Source organism: Electrona antarctica, assembly GCF_951216825.1.
Source record: "Electrona antarctica genome assembly, chromosome: 13".
NCBI classification, from domain to species: Eukaryota; Metazoa; Chordata; class Actinopteri; order Myctophiformes; family Myctophidae; genus Electrona; species Electrona antarctica.
Window position 1 is genome coordinate 48,965,102 of NC_136794.1, and position 21,968 is coordinate 48,987,069.

The 21,968-nt window shown below is 43.8% G+C and overlaps 1 protein-coding gene across 1 annotated transcript in view; it reads right to left on the reverse strand.

Moving 5' to 3' along the window:
- Positions 1–21,968, reverse strand: part of obsl1b (obscurin like cytoskeletal adaptor 1b) — a gene marked incomplete at its 3' end in the record, with an annotated part of 104,075 nt that overhangs the window by 76,228 nt on the left and 5,879 nt on the right. The window contains exons 4-13 of the mRNA XM_079517852.1: positions 18,605–18,874; positions 14,085–14,345; positions 12,881–13,192; positions 8,203–8,469; positions 7,107–7,382; positions 6,396–6,671; positions 5,347–5,622; positions 4,794–5,069; positions 4,069–4,413; positions 579–857 (exon numbers count right to left, since the gene is read on the reverse strand). Coding sequence (XP_079373978.1) covers positions 579–857; positions 4,069–4,413; positions 4,794–5,069; positions 5,347–5,622; positions 6,396–6,671; positions 7,107–7,382; positions 8,203–8,469; positions 12,881–13,192; positions 14,085–14,345; positions 18,605–18,874 — 2,838 coding nt within the window. The remainder of the gene's footprint in view (positions 1–578; positions 858–4,068; positions 4,414–4,793; positions 5,070–5,346; positions 5,623–6,395; positions 6,672–7,106; positions 7,383–8,202; positions 8,470–12,880; positions 13,193–14,084; positions 14,346–18,604; positions 18,875–21,968) is intronic.

Genomic DNA, 21,968 nt, shown 5'->3' on the forward strand with positions numbered 1-21,968 from the left:
CTTCATATAATAGGTCCTCACTAATAATCATGAAAAAATGGCACGATTTTTTTCTACTCAGTCTGTGTCTCATAGGAGGGCTGTGGGCAGTTTAGAAACCGTCTTCCAGTGACATCATTAGGCAGATTATTTTTTAAACAAGATGTTTTACAAAAATGTTTAGATTTTCATTATCGTGAGAACGATGGCTTCCATTTTCGCATTGCAACTTTTCAGGACTAGAAAGCCTGCGGTTTTTATTAGCTTGTATTCCCCATCGATGATGTCACTGGAAGACGATTTCTGAACTGCCCACAGCCCTCCTATGAGACACAGACTGAGTAGAAAAAAAATTGCGCCATTTTATCATGATTATTAGTGAGGACCTGTTATATGAAGATAGGTTGAAAAGTGGTGAAGTGGTCCTTTAACACTCAAGAGTTAAAGATCTAGAAGGGTCCATTTTGGTTTCCATAATTTAGCTGGAGACCACCTGGAATCCCCTCAGGGATCACTGGTGGTCCCCTCAGGGATCACTGGTGGTCCCTGGCTGGACCACTGGTTGAAAACTACTGCAATAGTGCAATACATCTTTTCACCTTTAACGTCCACATGAAACTGCGCTGCGTCATCGGTGGTCTTGCAGCTGTAAACCCCGGCGTGAGCCGCCATGGCCGAATGGAAAGCCAGCGTTCTTATGGAACCTTCTGAACATATGTCCTGTTGGCCGGCCGCTCCGAGCAGCTCCACGCCGTCCTTGTACCAGGCCACTTGAGCTTTGGGGTTCGATATCTCGCAACGCAGCACTATGGGATCTCCCACTTCAACGGACTTGTTCCTCTCGGCCTCGCAAGGTGTTGTAATTCTCACAGGCAGAGCTGGGGGAGGGGGGTGTTTGAAGTGACATCAAGAGAGAATTGTATGACTATTATTAGCTACGTGGCAGAAATCACGCTTTCCAGTAGGCAACAAGAGCAAAATCTCACTACGGAGATTAGTCATGCCAAAGCCCCTCAAGAGTTAAATTAATTAAGCACTAATAATGTCCATTAAACAAATGTATCTTGATACACAGACTTGTAATATTAGTGTTTGGACAAGAGGATTTCTTGGTTAGGTTTGTTTGATAATTATGCATTCAAGTTAGGATTTGCTTCTAATATTAACTGTATTCATTATAATTCAAAATGTAGCAGACCACCCAAGCTCAAAGTCTTTCTAGCACATTGAGTATCTTAAGTCATATTTAGTACAAAAAATCTAAGTGAATGTAGAAATTGCCAAAATGTCAAGAATTGCGATAAGAAGCAATCTCTTGATTTTACACAATGTCAACATTGTGCCCATCCATTTTCTTGTTTGATAGCATTTAAATCACCTTCAACATCCACCTTAATTGCAATGACATCGCCATCCCAGTGACTGTCAATGACATCGCCATCCCAGTGACTGTCAATGACATCGCCATCCCAGTGACTGTCGCATGCCCTTGACAGATAGATATCTTCTGACAGAGCGGACGTCTGCTTGGTATAATAGACCTCTCCTGCCTGGGTAGACGATCGCTGCATAGACTTAACGCTGCGGTTTAATCTATCTTCCGCCGTCTCCGTGATCTGAGACACCTCTTCGGGTCCAGCCGCCTCCCTTGACCGCTGAAGCTCGGCAAACTGGACGGGTACCAACGTTGGCCTGCTGCTGTAATAGGTGTCGTCCGATTCCACGGTTGCACTCTGCAGCAAGTGGTAGAGCTTGCCCGACTGACCAGCCATGGTCTGCAGATAACGACATAACGCCATTGAGTGACGTGACGTTTTCTGACCGGGGTCACACGGCTCTCCTGGCCGGACGTTCGCTGCCCTGAGAGAGTCACAAAGCTCCTCTGATTGGCCAGATGCGGTCTGTAAGGAGCTATAGAGCTCCCCCGATTGGACAACTGTCTTTTTGAGGGAGTAATAAAGCTCCTCTGACTGGATAGTTGCCGTCTGTAATGAATTACAAAGCTCTTTTGATTGGACAGTTGCGGTCTGTATGGATTTATTGAGCTGGTCTGACTGTGCAGTGACTATCCTCAGGGGGTTGGAATGCTCTGCCGACCGGGACGTTACCGGCTTGAGGGAGTCGCGTGGCTCCTGTAACGCTGTTCGTAGGGAATTACAAAGCTGCTGTGATTGGGCAGTGGCGGTCTGTAGGGAGTTGCACAGCTCCTCTGATTGGACCGTCGCAGCCCTTAGGGAATTATCAAGGACCTCGCACTGATCTAATGCAGGCTGTGTGTAATGAGCGCTTTGCTCGGGTTGTGTTTCTGTACGTCGTATAGAGTGACGTTGCTCCTCGGACCGGGATACCACCGTTGGTGGAGAGTAACGGAGCTGCTCCGGGTGAGCACTGAGGCCTGATCCGTCCTGACCGTCGGAGAGATCTTCCGAATGGACAGTCGCCGCCGTGCGGTCAGGCCCACACTCATAGGTTGACCGAAGAGTTGGCATTTGCCCGGAATGTTCGTCAAATATCTGAAGAGGATCTTCTCCACTCTTGCTGCGGAAGGTCTGGGAATTTGGCTTCGAGACATCATCGTCTTCAACGAGGTAGACCTCTTCATTGGGGTCGTGCAGCTCGGTCTCTTGGTCAGGCGATAGCCATGGCGACGTAGCTATGGGCATTGTGATGTACACAGAAAAAGGTTTTTCAATTGTTGTTTGCCTCAATAGTTCTTCTCAAAATAGTACTGCACACCATTGCGGGGTTAGCATGAAGGAGTTATGGGATAATCCATTGCAAAGACAAACACTTAAGAGGGTCGACCAGGGTTGGTCTGATATTGAAAACAATCATTCCTGTTTTACCACTAAATAGACTGGTCTGGTGCAGTAATTTCCATTCCATTTTGTTTTTTGTAATTAAATATTATCGAAATAGTTTCTGAGAAGAGTTCATTGTCATTGCAACGGGGAGAGCAAAGTGAATGAGAGGATCTGGTGATGAACAAGACATAAGATGGGCTTCCGGAGTAGAAAGCTGCTTGTTACTGAGCGTACAAAAGATGGCAGTTAAAAGATGAAGAATGAACATGAACATGACAGACATAAGATGGATGTTAGTATGAAGAGAAGATGCTCACAGAGACACCCCATACAAGGTTGATTAAAAGCCAACACCCAGCAGGAAATGAGATCATGAGATCAGGAGTGAAAACATGACAAAATCATACTGGACAATAAGAATTATATCTACTCTACACACATATATACAGGATATACAGTCTATACAAGTATACAGTATATATATATGCCTCTACTGGTCTAACATTGAAATCTACCACCATTGTTAGTGGTATGTATGAGCTATGGGTTAAGATGATGGACTCTAATGTTGAAATCGTTGCATCACCTTCTTTGACATCCAAAGTGCAGTGGGTGGTTGCATCTGTTATCTCACCAATCTCACCCCCCGAGTGACACTGCTCTGCTGTTTGGACAAAGCCACAGAGAAAACAATGAGCCGGGCGATAGCTTCAGGCATGTACTGTATTTAACTAAATGACTCATTCTCGTGAATTGAGCTGATGATACGATGGGGGCGTGTTGCGGAACACCACCTTTGACGACGTGACCACTAAACTGTGCGTCGTCGCCAGTTCTCTCGCGGCCCAGCCTCCCGCCATGGGATAAGCCGTCTGGCTGGAGGAGGGGGGGCAAGGTAGTCGGCGCGCTGCTCTCTGATTCACTGTCAACCCGCCTGTTGTGTGGGTAGATCTGCCTCCCGTCTTTGTACCAGCATGCTTTGGCAATGGGATCTGAGATCTCAAATTGCCGAACAATTGGACAGTGTGCTTCTACGGGCCTCTCGACTTCAGCGCCAAGATATGAATCAGGTGAAGCTACAGGTGATCATGGGGGGGGGGGGGTATAGGGGGATATTCTTTTTAGTATAGATTATTCAGAACATTTTTAAACAAAATAAGTATTAGCTCTGTACGCTAAAACAGGTAAGAGGCCAATCCAGAAAGCTACATAAAGAGAGTTAGTTGCAACTGACACACATATAATAAGAAACACAAGCATTTTTGACATTTAAACAAAAAATCACCTTGGTTTTGTACAATTAACTGTGCAACATCGTCCGCTGTGGCACAATAGTACGCCCCAGAGTTGGACGGGTGAGTCGGTTCAATAACAAGGGTCCTCCTGGTGGCTCCCATTTCAAAGTCAGGATCATGTATAGATTCTGGGGTTTCTTCGTGCCTCTTCCAGGACACCTGGAGTGCAGGCCCAGGGTCTGAGCTCTCACAGGGCATCTCAACAGGGTCAGAGCTCTCACAGGGCATCTCAACAGGGTCAGAGCTCTCACAGGGCATCTCAACAGGGCTGGTTGCTTCAAGCGATTGGCTCTTCACATGAACCTCTGGTGAGGGTGCCAATGTCAACGGTGAAGCTAAAGATGAGTATCCATGTTATAATTGTGGACTATTAAAGTGGATGTTAAACTGCATTTTGATTGGGGAAGGGGGGAGGGGTAAAAAGTACAATGTACCCAAATGGACTAAATCTGTCATTTCTCAGACCATCCTTAAAAGAGGTAAATTTCACAAATTCAAACGTTACAAAAAAAAACAACAACATTCAAGAAATGTTGTTACTGTATAAGATTTCTTCCATGATTTAAGAAACATTTTTGCAACATCACACACACACACATGTTATTACGGCACACAGACATATAAAGACAAGTTAGTTGCATCTACTCTTCAAAGGGGATTATACTGTTCAAGATTCAACTAATCAAAAAAATAAGTAAAAAGAAAAAGAAATCACCTTTGATATCCACACTGAACTGGATAATGTCATCAGAGGTCTCACAGCCATACAGCCCTGAGTGAAAGACCTCCGCTGACGCGATAACGAGTCTCCTTAACGTGCCTTCAGAGCGAATATCCCACCCATTTTGCGGAATGAGCTGAACCCCGTCTTTGTACCAGCGGACCTGAGCAATGGGGTCTGTAACCTCACATTCCAGCTCAAACGGTCTGCCCGCTTCAAGTGACCTGGTTCTCTCAACTTCAAAGAGATCTGAGAACGTCACGGGTGGAGCTAGCAGTGGGGAATGTAGGACAGATTTAATACAACCAAAGCTGTGGAAAGGTGGGCGTATGCAATGGACACTAAGAGCTCTTATAATTACATAGGTAGCTATGAGCACAAATTAATTGATTATCAAACAGTAAAGATTGCATAGTCCTGTGAGATAATGCTCATGTACGGCAGCACTAACCATCACACCACATATAAAGCAGGGTTTATTAGTGGCATTTAGAAAGAGGAAGTGGGGTTACATCACTAGGGCACAAAGTAAAAGTGGTAAAGTCACCTTTGATGGTCACTTGAAATTCCACGGTATCATCCTCTGTGGTGCAAGTGTACACGCCAGAATGGGACATCTCTGCTGACTGAACCACCAAGGTCCTTGTGTTGCCCTCCGAGTCAATTTCTAATCCCAAGTCTGAACAAAGCTGTATCCCACCCTTGTGCCAGCGAACCTGAGCCTCAGGCTCCGACACCGCACACTGCAGTACAATGGGGCGTCCCACTTCGATGGACTTGGCTCGCATGTCTTCTGGGACTGCTGAGAACTTCACAGGTGGAGCTATAGATATGTTTAAATCTTAAATGATCAGCCATAACATGCCAAAACCTCAAGAAGTCAAGATTGATAGACAGTTTAGCTAAATTCCTTGGGGATGCAGAACACAAATTGTTTTAGCAAATTTTGCTAACATGACAAATGTGACAAAACAGTTATGAGGACAAGCAAAGGTCAACACTCAATATCATCATCGTTAGTGGCAATGCGTCGAGAGAGTGAATGGTTAACCACTTAAACCAAACGCTGTCATGCGCTGAAAATAACCACTCTACAAGCTCACGCTTTGTGAGCTTGTACATCGGTTATTTTCACTGTGCAACACCGGTGTACCATAATGTTTTCTCGGTAAATGTCCACAGATGTCTGTTAACATCCCGTAATCAGGGAATTAACCGGGAAAAAACCATTTGGCATTTAATGCCCGTTTTTGCCTACTTTCACCCTGTGTATAAAATTAACTACTGTGCAAAAAGCAGGAAATACGGATGTGTATATTACAGGAAACTCCCATTAAACTTTCCAACAAACTCTGGTAAACTCCCGAATTGTACCATCACACCTGTATATTACCGTATATTAACTGTATATGCTGCTAAACTTGAGGTTTACGGGCAAAATACAGTGCCCATAATTGCCCGTTAACTCCTCTTTTCACGCAATGTAGGACTAGCGGCTATGTTTGAGAATTGTTGCCGATATAACGACATGCCCAAAATAGGGGATGCCCTGCAGGGTTAATGTGCTCAACTGCTCAAAACCAAACGTTAAATCACCTTTGACGTCCACAGTGAACGTGACGGCGTCCCCTTTTGTCTTGCAGCTGTACAACCCAGAGTGGAAGGACTCTGCCGACTGGACTACCAGCGTCCTCCTCATGCCCTCTGATTGCATGTCTAGCCCACTCTGGGGGAGCAGCTTTGAGCCGTCCTTGTACCAGTGCACTTGTGCAGAGGCCTCTGAGATCCCACAGTGCAGCACCAAGGGGCAGCCCGCGTGGACCGACTTGTTCCTGTCAGCGTCCGGAATGGCTGAGAATCTTACAGGTGCGGCTATGGATAATTTAGATATGACGACTGCTCATTATTTATGCCTGTGTGTGTGACTGGATTTTTTTTTCTGTTCATGTCAACAGTACTTAAATGGTAAATGGTAAATGGTGCATTTATATAGCGCCTTTATCCAAGGCGCTTTACATAGATTGTGCATTACATTCACCCATTCATACACCGATGGCAGCGGAAACCATGCAAGGCACCAACTAGCACATCGGGAGCAATTAGGGGTTCAGTGTCTTGCTCAAGGACACTTCGACAGTAACTCTGGGGGAGCCCGGGTTCGAACTGGCAACCTTGCGGTTACCATCCAGGCACTCTACCCCTGAGCCACCGCCGCCGCTTACTTAGATTTCAAATTGCAACATGAAATCAGTTCAGAAAAGCTAATCGTGTGTCAAACGTGTGACGTGTGAAATTGCAAGAACTCACCCTCGACTTCCACGTTGAATCTGATGACGTCGTCGATGGCGTCGCAGCAGTATACTCCCGAATGCGAGAACTCTGCCGATTGGATGACGATCCTCCTCATGGTGCCTTCTGATTGGATGTGAAGACCCTCCACCGTCTGTAGCTCCACCCCGTTCTTGTACCAGTTGACCGGAGCCGCGGGGTCCGATAGCTCGCAGTAGAGGACAATGGGGTTCCCGACTTCTACGAACTTATTACGATCCATCTCTGACATTGAGGAAAATTTCACGAGAGGAGCTGCGGGAAAAAAATTGCATCTTAATTTTGAGTTGTGTCATCATTGAGTTGTGTCATCATTGAGTTGTGTCATCATTGAGTTGTGTCATCATTGAGTTGTGTCATCATTGTTGATTGTATCATTTTATAATGCAACAAGTGGTAACTGGTAAGTAACAACACAAGTTGTTACAGAACACAACTTGGAAATCACACTTGTGTGAAGTGAGGGGTGGCTCACTTCTTTAAAGATGGAGTGTCACAATTTTTGTATTTTTCCAGTTTTCCATGTGTCTATGAGGTGACAGTACTTCATTAGACACCCTGGAGTCGTTTTTATGTGCAATGGTGTATTCAATTTGTATTTAGGGTTTCTTCCTGGAGGCTGAACCCTTGACAGTCAAACGGGCCAATGAAATAAACAGTAATATAGTGACACCACACTATCAGCCCCTCCCCTAACCCCTCCCCCTTTATCATACAACTACAGCTGTGGGTGCGGCTTCAGTTCAGGTGGATCACCACCCATCACCACCCACCAGGCAAACCAGGCATACTTAATGAACTGGTGGGCGTGCCCACATAAAAACAACATTTTAACAAATACTGTACACTTTTTGGAAAAAATGTTCTTCCTCCTTATATTATAATAAGACCTGATGATCATGTTTTAGGGTGGGAAAAAAATCACGGCACTCCATCTTTAAACAAACATTGTAAACAAACACCTTTAAACAAACATTACAAGTCCGTAGACGTGGTTACAACATGACATAATCTTTAAAAGGCAGAGGTTGGAGCGGCTATAGCGGCACTCACAAAAGTGAAATATGTACTGTACCTTGAATGTACAGTGCTGCAGAATCCCGGATACCGTAGGCAATGAACGTAATCTCGGCTCCATTGTCTGTGTCTCGCACCCCTCGAATGCGAAGGGATTGGTGCGTCCGTGACCGCCGCATGGAGTAGCGGTCGTCCTCCTGAAGCTGAGTGCCGTTTAAGAACCATGTTCCGATCACAGACGCCGACAGCTCGATAGAAAAGCTAGCGTCTTGTCCCTCTGGCACCAAGGCGTCCTGTAGAGGGGCTTGGATTCTGGCAACTGGAACTGGAAGAGATGTCACAAGCACTTAGATTCAGCCATGAGGATACATATATTACTCTTCCTTGAATATGATGATTTTGAATATGTTTGTAAACAAAATCTCAGTGAAATAGCATTTAATAATAATAATGAATTGCATTTTTATAGCGCCTTTACAAGTGCTCAAAGCGCTTTACAATGGTTCATTCATTCATACATTGGGAGGTGAAGCGGCGAACAGTCGACGCCAGCGTCCTCACTTCCCACATTCACACACCAATGGTGGCGAGCTCACACCGACCGACTCATTGGAGGCAATGTGGGGTTCAGTGTCTTCTTGCCCAAGGACACTTCGACATGTAGACAGGAGGAGCCGGGATTCGAACCGCCGACCCATGGATCATTGGACGACCTGCTCTACCTCCTGAGCCCCAGCCGCCCCATTTGCAAATCATTGTTAACTTTGACCATACTGAGTCATTTGAGAGTCAACTAAGTAGACTTTGATACATTTTACAAGTGAAAGGCATATGTAACTTTGCCTTGTGTTTTACAAAACGGAACAATAAATATAAATAAAACACCAAAATACAGCGATAGGGCAGTGTTCTTATGCAGTTAAAGCACCGCCACTACTCCAGTGGCTGATGGTTATAGAGGGAAATGATGGGTAAAACATGACATTGTTCATTTGTTATGTAAACACAGGGCGAAGTTATCTCTCCGTAGCCTGGAGAGATACCAGCCACACATCAGACATCATTACAACTATTGGTTAATAGTTGTAGTGAAGGCGATATTATTATGAATCATTTAGAAATCCCTGCGGTTCGAATGAACACATTCTGGGCGGGAACCCCTTTCAGTGTTTTAACTAAGCATTATGTTATACTTTAGCTATTGAAAAATAGCAGATCTACAAGTCCATAGCGCGCCACCAAGTGGCACGCTATGAACTTATAGGTCTGCTATTTTTGAAAAATCGTGAAAATACGGCACAAATCTTTGAATATATATTCTTTCAGAAGACTTTTTTTGTATTTCGACGCCAGGCCTAAATTGGTTAATAGAATAAAAACTGGACAGTATCTTACCTAGGTGAACTGTTCTTGGGAACTGGACAGTATCTTACCTAGGTGAACTGTTCTTAATAAGAACTGGACAGTATCTTACCTAGGTGAACTGTTCTTAATAAAAACTGGACAGTATCTTACCTAGGTGAACTGTTCTTAATAAAAACTGGACAGTATCTTACCTAGGTGAACTGTTCTTAATAAGAACTGGACAGTATCTTACCTAGGTGAACTGTTCTTAATAAAAACTGGACAGTATCTTACCTAGGTGAACTGTTCTTAATAAGAACTGGACAGTATCTTACCTAGGTGAACTGTTCTTAATAAGAACTGGACAGTATCTTACCTAGGTGAACTGTTCTTAATAAGAACTGGACAGTATCTTACCTAGGTGAACTGGTCTTAATACAAACTGGACAGTATCTTACCTAGGTGAACTGTTCTTAATAAAAACTGGACAGTATCTTACCTAGGTGAACTGGTCTTAATACAAACTGGACAGTATCTTACCTAGGTGAACTGTTCTTAATAAAAACTGGACAGTATCTTACCTAGGTGAACTGTTCTTAATAAAAACTGGACAGTATCTTACCTAGGTGAACTGTTCTTAATAAGAACTGGACAGTATCTTACCTAGGTGAACTGTTCTTAATAAGAACTGGACAGTATCTTACCTAGGTGAACTGTTCTTAATAAAAACTGGACAGTATCTTACCTAGGTGAACTGTTCTTAATAAGAACTGGACAGTATCTTACCTAGGTGAACTGTTCTTAATACAAACGGGACAGTATCTTACCTAGGTGAACTGTTCTTAATAAAAACAGACAGTATCTTACCTAGGTGAACTGTTCTTAATAAAAACTGGACAGTATCTTACCTAGGTGAACTGTTCTTAATAAAAACTGGACAGTATCTTACCTAGGTGAACTGTTCTTAATACAAACTGGACAGTATCTTACCTAGGTGAACTGTTCTTAATAAGAACTGGACAGTATCTTACCTAGGTGAACTGTTCTTAATAAAAACTGGACCGTATCTTACCTAGGTGAACTGTTCGTATCTTACCTAGGTGAACTGTTCGTATCTTACCTAGGTGAACTGTTCTTAATAAAAACTGGACAGTATCTTACCTAGGTGAACTGTTCTTAATAAAAACTGGACAGTATCTTACCTAGGTGAACTGTTCTTAATAAAAACTGGACCGTATCTTACCTAGGTGAACTGTTCTTAATAAAAACTGGACAGTATCTTACCTAGGTGAACTGTTCTTAATACAAACTGGACAGTATCTTACCTAGGTGAACTGTTCTTAATAAAAACTGGACAGTATCTTACCTAGGTGAACTGTTCTTAATACAAACTGGACAGTATCTTACCTAGGTGAACTGTTCTTAATAAAAACTGGACAGTATCTTACCTAGGTGAACTGTTCTTAATAAAAACTGGACAGCATCTTACCTAGGTGAACTGTTCTTAATAAAAACTGGACAGTATCTTACCTAGGTGAACTGTTCTTAATAAAAACTGGACAGCATCTTACCTAGGTGAACTGTTCTTAATAAAAACTGGACAGTATCTTACCTAGGTGAACTGTTCATAATAAAAACTGGACAGTATCTTACCTAGGTGAACTGTTCTTAATACAAACTGGACAGCATCTTACCTAGGTGAACTGTTCTTAATAAGAACTGGACAGTATCTTACCTAGGTGAACTGTTCTTAATAAAAACTGGACAGTATCTTACCTAGGTGAACTGTTCTTAATAAAAACTGGACAGTATCTTACCTAGGTGAACTGTTCTTAATAAAAACTGGACAGTATCTTACCTAGGTGAACTGTTCTTACCTAGGTGAACTGTTCTTAATAAAACCTGGACAGTATCTTACCTAGGTGAACTGTTCTTACCTAGGTGAACTGTTCTTAATAAAAACTGGACAGTATCTTACCTAGGTGAACTGTTCTTACCTAGGTGAACTGTTCTTAATAAAAACTGGACAGTATCTTACCTAGGTGAACTGTTCTTAATACAAACTGGACAGTATCTTACCTAGGTGAACTGTTCTTAATAAAAACTGGACAGTATCTTACCTAGGTGAACTGTTCTTAATAACAACTGGACAGTATCTTACCTAGGTGAACTGTTCTTAATAAAAACTGGACAGTATCTTACCTAGGTGAACTGTTCTTAATAAGAACTGGACAGTATCTTACCTAGGTGAACTGTTCTTAATAAAAACTGGACAGTATCTTACCTAGGTGAACTGTTCTTAATAAAAACTGGACAGTATCTTACCTAGGTGAACTGTTCTTAATACAAACTGGACAGTATCTTACCTAGGTGAACTGTTCTTAATAAAAACTGGACAGTATCTTACCTAGGTGAACTGTTCTTAATAAAAACTGGACAGTATCTTACCTAGGTGAACTGTTCTACCTAACCCCTAACTGGACAGTATCTTACCTAGGTGAACTGTTCTACCTAACCCCTAACTGGACAGTATCTTACCGAGGTGAACTGTTCTACCTAACCCCTAACTGGACAGTATCTTACCGAGGTGAACTGTTCTACCTAAGGGCCGATTCATACTCCTATTTTACCGCTGTTTCGGCGCTGTAGTGCCGAAATGATTTCGGCTCGTCAGAAATTTTCTGTAGCACCGAAGAGCCGACTTTAGGACGGTGCCCGCCCCCCCGAACCTCAAAAATGACGTCACATTGTAGGCTATACAGAGCCGAACCGACTTTTATTCGGCTCTAAAATAGGAGTATGAATCGCGCCTAACCCCTAACTGGACAGTATCTTACCTAGGTGAACTGTTCTACCTAACCCCTAACTGGACAGTATCTTACCTAGGTGAACTGTTCTACCTAACCCCTAACTGGACAGTATCTTACCGAGGTGAACTGTTCTTACCTAGGTGAACTGTTCTTACCTAGGTGAACTGTTCGTATCTTACCTAGGTGAACTGTTCGTATCTTACCTAGGTGAACTGTTCTTACCTAGGTGAACTGTTCGTATCTTACCTAGGTGAACTGTTCTTAATACAAACTGGACAGTATCTTACCTAGGTGAACTGTTCTTAATAAGAACTGGACAGTATCTTACCTAGGTGAACTGTCTTAATAAAAACTGGACAGTATCTTACCTAGGTGAACTGTTCTTAATACAAACTGGACAGTATCTTACCTAGGTGAACTGTTCACTAGGTGAACTGTTCACTGACAGTATCTTACCTAGGTGAACTGGACAGTATCTTACCTAGGTGAACTGTTCAGTATCTTACCGAGGTGAACTGTTCTTACCTAGGTGAACTGTTCTTACCTAGGTGAACTGTTCTTACCTAGGTGAACTGTTCTTACCTAGGTGAACTGTTCTCGGGAACTCTACGTTGTTGCTTCTGCCGTATTTGTTCACGCTGCAGATGCGAAAGCGATAGTCGGCCTCGCACGGGACGCTGTCGCCCAGGATCTCCACGGACGTGGCGGAGTCGGTGGTCAGGCACTGGAGCCACTCCTGTGAGCCGGTGCCCACCTCCTGCCTCTCGACCACGTATCCGGACGGGGGGTTCTTCCGGGACTCCGGAGCAGGAACCCAGGAGAACAGGACGGCGTTGGCGCGCTCCGTGTTGATCTGAACGCCCACTGGGCACGCGGGCGGACAGTGCCTGGCCGCTGGAGGAGGAGCAAAAGGAGACAAAATGCCTCATGGTCAGTTGTTGTTGCACATGCAAAAACAAAAACAAGACTTTTGCTTGGATCTAGAGCAACACCTAGGCCTGACTCACACGTGTACAACAGATTGATGTATAGCTGATGCATGAGACTTGTTTACTGATGCAAGCTCACAATGCAATTCCAATGGAAGTCACATGGTTTGACACATATTTGTTGTATGAGGGGGGAGGGGGGCAGTCGAAACACAGCCGAAAGCCGTACAACAAAAATGTTGTGTCAAACCATGTGACTTCCATTGGAAATGCATTGGGGCAAGATGTAAACAAACCCTTTGTTTACATCTAGCATCCAACAATGTTGTATGCTAGATGCGAAGGTGTGAGGCATTCGCTGCACCCCTCCCCCTCACACAACACAATGTTGTGTCAAACCATGTGACTTCCATTGGAATTGCATTGCGAGCTTGCATCAGTAAACAAGTCTCATGCATCAGCTATACAACAATCTGTTGTACACGTGTGAGTCAGGCCTAGGTGTTGCTCTAGATCCAAGCAAAAGTCTTGTTTTTGTAAGATACAAAAATGTTGTGTCAAACCATGTGACTTCCATTGGAAATGCATTGGGGCAAGATGTAAACAAACCCTTTGTTTACATCTAGCATCCAACAATGTTGTATGCTAGATGCGAAGGTGTGAGGCATTCGCTGCACCCCTCCCCCTCACACAACACAATGTTGTGTCAAACCATGTGACCTCCATTGGAAATACATTGGGCGGCCATGACACAACACAGCATTGATCCAACGAGCACGAGAATTGCATTAACCGTGTGAGTGCACCCTTAGGCCTGACTCACACCTTTCACCCTTTTAACCAACACCATACTGTACCTTTCACTCTCAGCTGAGACGAGGTCTTGGATCTGCCCACGAAGAACGTGACCAGGCCGGCGTCTTGAGGCATGGTGTTGACAAACACCAGGATGTGAGTTCTGCCAAAGGACTTGAGGATGGTCTGGTGGGTTTCACGCAGCTCCACGCCGTCTTTGTACCAGTGGATGTCCATCTCCTCCTCCTCCACCTCAACACAGAACGCAGCGTTCTCCCCCTCCAACACGTCCACTTTACGTGGAAGCTTCCGCATAATCGTGCCTGTTCAGCAGCCATGGAAGAAAAAGACATTCACAGGAGGCTTGAAGCAGTTAAAGGGGCATTCCACTCATTTTCAACATTTTACTATGTCATTAATATACCTTAGAGCTGTTGTGTGGAAATAATAAAAAGTCCCCTCATTCTGTGTTTCCTAGAACTGTAATTATGAAAAAAATCATTAACATGGTGAAACACATCTTGATGACATCATCAAGATGTGTTTCACCATGTTAATGATTTTTTTCAGACCTCTAGTTCTAGGAAAGACAGAATGGGGGGACTTTTTTATTATTTCCACACAACAGCTCTAAGGTATATTAATGACATAGTAAAATGTTGAAAATGAGTGGAATGCCCCTTTAACCCATTTAGGCCTGACGTCGAAATTTAAAAAATGTCTTCTAAATTCTGACAGTTTTCTGAAATACCTCATGTTTATCAGTGGTGCTCAATATTTCATGTCAAGGATCCCAAAAATATATGTAATTGGTCGCCGACCCCCATCTGAAAATATGTTGTTCCAGGAACCCCTCAGAAGCAATGATTTGAGTTAAAAACGTTCGCTCTGAATTATATATAAAAATAAAAATAAATGTTCACTGTTGTATTGTCCAATTAACCCATTTAGGCCTGATGTCGAAATTTAAAAAAAAATCTTCTAAATCATGACAATTTTCGGAAAGATTTGAGGCACATTTTTTGAGGCAACGATTTAAAAAAAATAGCTGACCTACAAGCTCGTAGCCACGCCACTCGGTGGCGTGCTATGAGCTTGTAGATCTGCTATTTTTCAATAGCTAAAGCATAACATAATGCTAACACCAAAAGGGGTTCCCGACCAGAATGGGTTTTAAAGCAGCACTATGCAACTATATATAGCATATTATGTCGCACAAAATTATAAAGTTACATGTTTAAGCAATAACAATCATCCTTCCATAAATGTATAGAGTAGACTCAGGGGGGGTCCCTGCTAGGGGTTTGACTGTACAGTATTACTATGTACTGTATAGGGGAGACCATGAGTTTCATCCTGGCATTTTGCCAATAAGGCACCAAGGCAGTCAAAGCGAAGACTCGCCAATCACACAGCACGCCCTCGGTGGACATGCTTACAGAGACTCATGGGTAATGAAGTCAAAGACGGTGTGTGTCCAAAGTGGCCAATGATACCCCAAACTACATAGTGCTGCTTTAAAGGAATACTTCACACTTTTCAATGACTCACCCCACATGCAGCCTCGACACAGCCTAGTCAGTGTCCACGGCTTTATATACGTAGGAGACCAATGCAAAAATATAAAAGAATCATATAAACTCTCAGTGTTATTAAACAAAATATCCTGTATCATAACATAAACTACATGAACATGACTACAATTCGAAACTGGCCCCTGTAAAATCGGAATCCCTCAAACACGAACGCAAGGACAACAAAGAGACGGTCTCGGCCACACAGCCAACTCAAGGTATGGCCACTGAGCCGACTTGGGGACCCAACGCAAGGACAACACAAGAGACGGTCACGGCCACACAGCCAACTCAAGGTACGGCCACGGAGCCGACTTGGGGACCCAACGCAGCTCCTCCAAGGAAAACAAACAAATTAACGGAGCTGAACGTGAATCCCCCCCACCGCCCACCCCTTTTTTTCCCCTCACTGTATATGTTTCTTTTCCCTTTTTACCTCCTTTATGATGAATTCCTGTTCTGTCTATAGAAGTGTCTATTTGTACGTCTCTAAATGTTTTGATGATTTGAACATGGTGGACCCTATTGGAAACAAGTGTGTGTAATGCTTAATTGGGTCGTCCACTCACAGTTAACAGTCTTTGTATTGAGTTTGTGCTTGAAATGTACTGTAATTCTGCAAACTGTTAATAAATTCTTCAATCAATCAATCAAAAAAACATTTGTAACAAACCAAATTGCGTCGGTTGAGAAATCAGTGAGTCACGATGATTTGTTTTAAAGACGTTCCTGCTTCAATAGACAATAGACATACATGGGGCATACCATACGTGTGTTAGGACAGTGGTACCCAAAGTGGGGTCCGGGTCCGGGACCCCTAGGGGTACTTGAGGGAGTTCCAGGGGGTACCTGGAACAGACCCTTATGGGTCTGTAACTCAGAGTGTGTACAAATGGTACAAATTTGGTTCCATTTGTACACTCTCAGAGTTTTACAATATAAATTGGGGTACCAGAGATGGAAATACCATTAAATCGGGGAACACGTGTGAAACTGGGGGTCCATGAAATTAATACGTTTTGGAATCACTGCTAGAGCCGTACAAATCCTCCCTTATCGGGGCCACTGGCATATGTTTTCAAATGGGGGGTCCGTGGGCTAAAAATGTCAATTTGGGGGTCCTTGACAAGAAAAAGTTTGGGAACCACTGCTAATGTGGCAGCCGCGATGATCGACACATTGCACCAATGAACAGCAGCGGCCACTGCATACAGGACAGAGGGTCCCATCTGTAGTGGGAAGCTACAGTAAAGTGAGTGGAGCGCAGACTGAGTCAAATTGAGCTGAGACCATGCAGTGGAAAAGCACCATAGCAACTCTCTGTGTGTTGCTTGTGTACCTGTGATACTGTCGTCTGCATATTGCGGTCATTTAAATGTTAATGGCCTTCAGACTGTGCCTGGGGTTATGGTGACCTGTCACCTGTTGCTGCCTGCTGGCCCTCCTCCACTCCTCCATGTCAAACACATGTGGCCATGTTGCATAATAACCCTCTGCCCACATTCTGTACAGATGATGTCAGTTGTAAGACCCCCACCACAACACCAACAAGACCACCTTCACCACCACCACTCTTGACCCATCTTGTTCAACAAGACCGGTAGTCAGAGTGTACTAGCTGTGCTACTATATAATTTCACAAGAATTAAGTTAATATCATAACTCATTATTATTGATCTGTTCATCTATTATTTTAGCTACAGTGACCTATTATGGCCTAACCCTAGTATGTGCGGGTGCAGTACTTACTGTAGTTTAGACTAGTCATTGGTTAGACCAGTCATTAGTCCTACAACTACAACCTCTCAAAACCCCACCCTAAACCTAACCTCCCACGGGGCAACACACCTAAACCTAACCTTAACCCATGTCTAACCAATGACTAGTCTAAACTAAGTATGCACCCCGGTCCCCGTATGTGCGAATCGCACATACTAGTGTGAATGGGAAGGGTGTCGACGTCACGTGAGTGTGTTGGCAGTCTCGCGTAGCCAGACAATTTCACCATCTCCGAATACTATATGTGACCAGATTTGACTGAGAGACTGCCATCGCGCAAATTCCAGCTTTTCACCACAGGAGAAATGTATTATTATTATATCTTTTTTCAAAATGAGTTTATAGCACATGCAGACTCTTCACATACTAGAGCATGTCTGAAATAAATGTCAGAGCTGAAATCGACATGTAAATATGAAATAAATGCCCAAACATGTAGCTAGGTGTAATGTTAGAGACCACAGAAGTGAACCTTTCAAGCCTGTTTTCTCAACTCGCTGTTTCTCTGCAAGACATTACTCTATAAGCCATATCTCCAAAACTGGTGGGTCAAACTGAACAACCAATATGTCAATTTGAAGCTATGATTCCCTGCTTTCATATGGAAAAAAATCCAATGGCAGTCCCTCAGTCAAATGTAGTCACATATAGAGTCTGGACTACACCTCCCAAAATCAGAGTAACTGAAGTATGTTGACAAGTTTCATGGAGATGCTAATTTTCCTTTCCAGCTCGATTTGGCACCTGCCCACAGAGCCAAAACTACTAGTAACTGGTGTACTGACCATGGTATTACTGTGCTTAACTGACCAGCCAACTGGCCTGACCTGAACCCCACAGAGATTTGTATTGTCAAGAGGAAGGCGTGAGGCATGAGACTGAACAATACAAATTAATTTACGGCTGTTATCAAAGCAAACCTGGGCTTCCATAACACCCCAACAGTGCCACAGGCTGATCACCTCCATGCCACGCCCCATTGATGAAATTTCTCTCAATTCATTGAGATAGGATTTTTTGATTTTCATGAGCTGTACGCCATAATCATCAAGATTAAAACCAAAAAAAGGTTTTAAATACTTCACTTTATGCACAATAAATGGAGAATATATGAACGTTTCACTTTTTGAATTATATTACAGAAGAAAATTAACTTTTACAAAATATTCTAATTCAGTGAGATGGAGCTGTATAGTCTCAAAGAATACGGCCCAGATGAATGAGTTTACCTTTCACAGCCACCTCTGCAATGCTCCTCCCCCCGTCGGGCATCTCACAGAGGTAAATACCGTCGTCGTCCACGCCGATGTCACGGATGGTCAGCCGTCGTTTTGTTCCCCACTCCTCCATTCCGTACTTGGCCCCGGGTTGGAGACGCCGGTCCTCCAGGTACCACGTGATGGGGACCGAGTCCTCTGGAACCTCACACTCCAGAACCGCCAGGTCCCGCTCCCAAACCTCCAGGTCAATCAGTGGCTGTTTGAACCGCACCGGTGGCTCTGGGGGGGGGGGGGGGGGGGGGGGGGGGGGGGGGGGGGGGTACATAGTATGGTCAAGGTTTGACGATTAGTATTTTGGTTTTATAACAGTATGGATGTCAAGTCACAGGTTCATAGAAAAAAATTAAATTAAAACATCAGATTTTAGTGTCAGTGACTCAGAGGTAACAAACGTATCATGGGCAGACATAATGAAATAAATGACTATGTTGTTGTGCAAAACAACAATTCCCAATCCCCCAGCCTCTCTACAAGTACTCTGCTAACCCCCACAATCAGTCATTGGGAGGGTGAAGAAAGACGATTAGTATTTTCTTAAAGATGGGGTGCCATAGTTGGGGTGCATCTTAATACTGTCCAATAATTAGATAGGGAGGGGGGTGAAATTATGACAGGCAGCTGCTGTCAAAATATGGCCCCCCAGTCAAAAAACCTCTGTGTTTTGAATAGATGCACTAGTGCTTTCTATGGCATGATTTGGGGCCCAAAAGATGAATACAAAATCAATATCAACATCTTAATACTTTCCCCGTTTCTCTGTTCTTCGTACGTCAGTTGATACTACAGTATATCAATGATAAGGGCTACCAACTAAACCCTATAGGAGAAGCTCTCGTCATCCTGCTAAATACCGACACTGACTTCGCTGATGACATTGCGCTTATCAGTCAATCATTGGAATACGCTCAGGCTCTGCTTCAGTCTCTTGAGCAGGCCTCCAACTGTGCTGGCCTTTATCTCAACGAGACAAAAACGGAATAAAAAATAAAATAACCACGTTATTATTAACACTTAACAACACTCCTTTTGAAGCAGGTCGATGACTACGTACTAGTATTTGGGTTCGGGTTTGAGTTCATATATATCTTCTTCCCAAAAGGACTTTCAAACTAGGAAGGGTAGGCTATGGCCTGGTCAGCCTGCAATGACATGCATAAGATCTGGTCATCCCAGCTTAGGTACTGTAAGGTTCAAAGTAAAACAAATATTTAGGACAACCATCTCTATGGCTACTCTATGGCTCCGAGACATGGACACTTTCAAAGAAATTAGAGAAACGGCTGGATGGCACTTACACCCGCCTTCTAAGAGAGTGCAAAATCTCTCTTGGAACTGGAAGAGCCACGGTAGCCCCCCATCAACTTCTCTAATATATGGCAACCTTCCTGTGTTTCTACACTAGTCCGATCCAGAAGAACACTGCTGGCCACTGCTACAGAGCTGATCAGCAGCACACCTAAACCTAACCTTAACCCATGTCTAACCAATGACTAGTCTAAACTAAGTATGCACCCCGATCAGGAGGTTATATCTTCCCTTCTTCTCTGGAAAGCTGCCTCAAAACAGACCAGAGGTAATCTGTCGTTCCCTGATGTCATCGCTATAGGGACACATGCATCAGTAAGCAGGAACTGGGGATGGCAATGAAGGAACGGGAAGTCTGGCGTGGCATTGTGAAATCCATGATCTCGACCGCTGATTTAATACGCTAGCAATTGTTTTAATGAGATGTAGCCTACTGTGTTGATTTTCCTGAATTTCAGACAATACTTGCTATCAGGGAAATGCAAAGCAAAGTTCTTTGTTTACCCAGGGTGAATGGACTAAGCTCGAGATGCTTGTTTACAGCCAGGCCCTGCTCATAGAACATTTCATGGTAGGGGTTCAATGCCTTGCTCAAGGGCACTTCAGCGGTGGTAATTTTAACGTGCCGGTCCGGGGATTCGAACTGGCGACCTTCCGATAACAAGACCGCTCCGCAAACCGTTCGGCCACCGCGGCCCATAAATTTGGACTTTTCCCTGCAGGGCCATGTGAGAAATCTGATCCCATCCCCCAGAGACTTGGATCACATGTGCGCCCCTAGACCTTTCACAAGCTGAGTGAGTCCACAGACGTTGGTACGGCCAGTCGGCCACGGCATTGCACCTCAAGCTAAGTGAGTCCACAGACGTTGGTACGGCCCGTCGGCCAGGGCATTGCACCTCTGAAAAACAGCTGAAAAACTTGGCCTAGCCAGATAGTTGGATGAATATATCTGAGGTCAAATTTCAGATAATTAAGATGTTAATGAATCGTCCCGGGGACATGGGGATTGGATTTCTCTTAGATTGCTCTTGAGTTAGCAGATGGTTGCTGTTTACACTTGCATCTAATTAGCTTGTTAGCATGGCCATTTTTAACTAATCCTATTGACTGATGGTGTAAAACGAGTTTTGTCTGTAAAAACAATATTTGATTTAATTGCCATTTTTATATGCAATGACATCCGTTATTGTATGGTTGGGGAAATAGGGCTTACTGTGTGATGATAAGAATCCCAAAAGGTTGATAAAATACGATTATATGATTATTCCCCAACATTTTCATTATAGTACCACAGACGAAAAACAGTCTAAGTCCAAATGTCATTCTGACCCCTCCACGAAAAGGCCTTGTTGTCCTCCTGACCCCTTATCTATCATTTATACATTATGGATAAATAGTGTGGACTTGGACTGTTATTCGTCTGTGGCATTATTTGTTGCAGTGTATGACCTATTAGGCCTACAGTATAGATATAGCCTATTTATATGCTATAGGCTATTTGATGTTAAAAACTTAAAATGTAATCAGAAAATGAAAAAGTGATTGTTCCCAGACAAGGCACCACAGCTTTTTTTCCCCATCCCATATACTGGAGGGATGACTGCTCTGACTGCAATTGGCAGTTCATTGTTGGCCAACCATCTCATCAGTCAGGCAGGCAGTCAGTCAGTCAGTCAGGCAGGCAGGCAGGCAGGCAGGCAGGCAGGCAGGCAGTCAGTCAGTCAGTCAGTCAGTCAGTCAGTCAGTCAGGCAGGCAGGCAGTCAGTCAGTCAGTCAGTCAGGCAGTCAGACAGGCAGGCAGTCAGTCAGTCAGGCAGGGGCATCCGTGCGTATAGGACTGGCCCACGACAGACAAACTTTCACTTTGCATTGTAACCATGAGAAACCATGTGATAACAAATCTTAATCAATCAATCAATCTAACACAAGATATACTAAGCCTCACTGAAAGATCCATGGAAATTGGAAAAGGAGCAACTTGGACACTCAGGCATGAAGGAAGCAT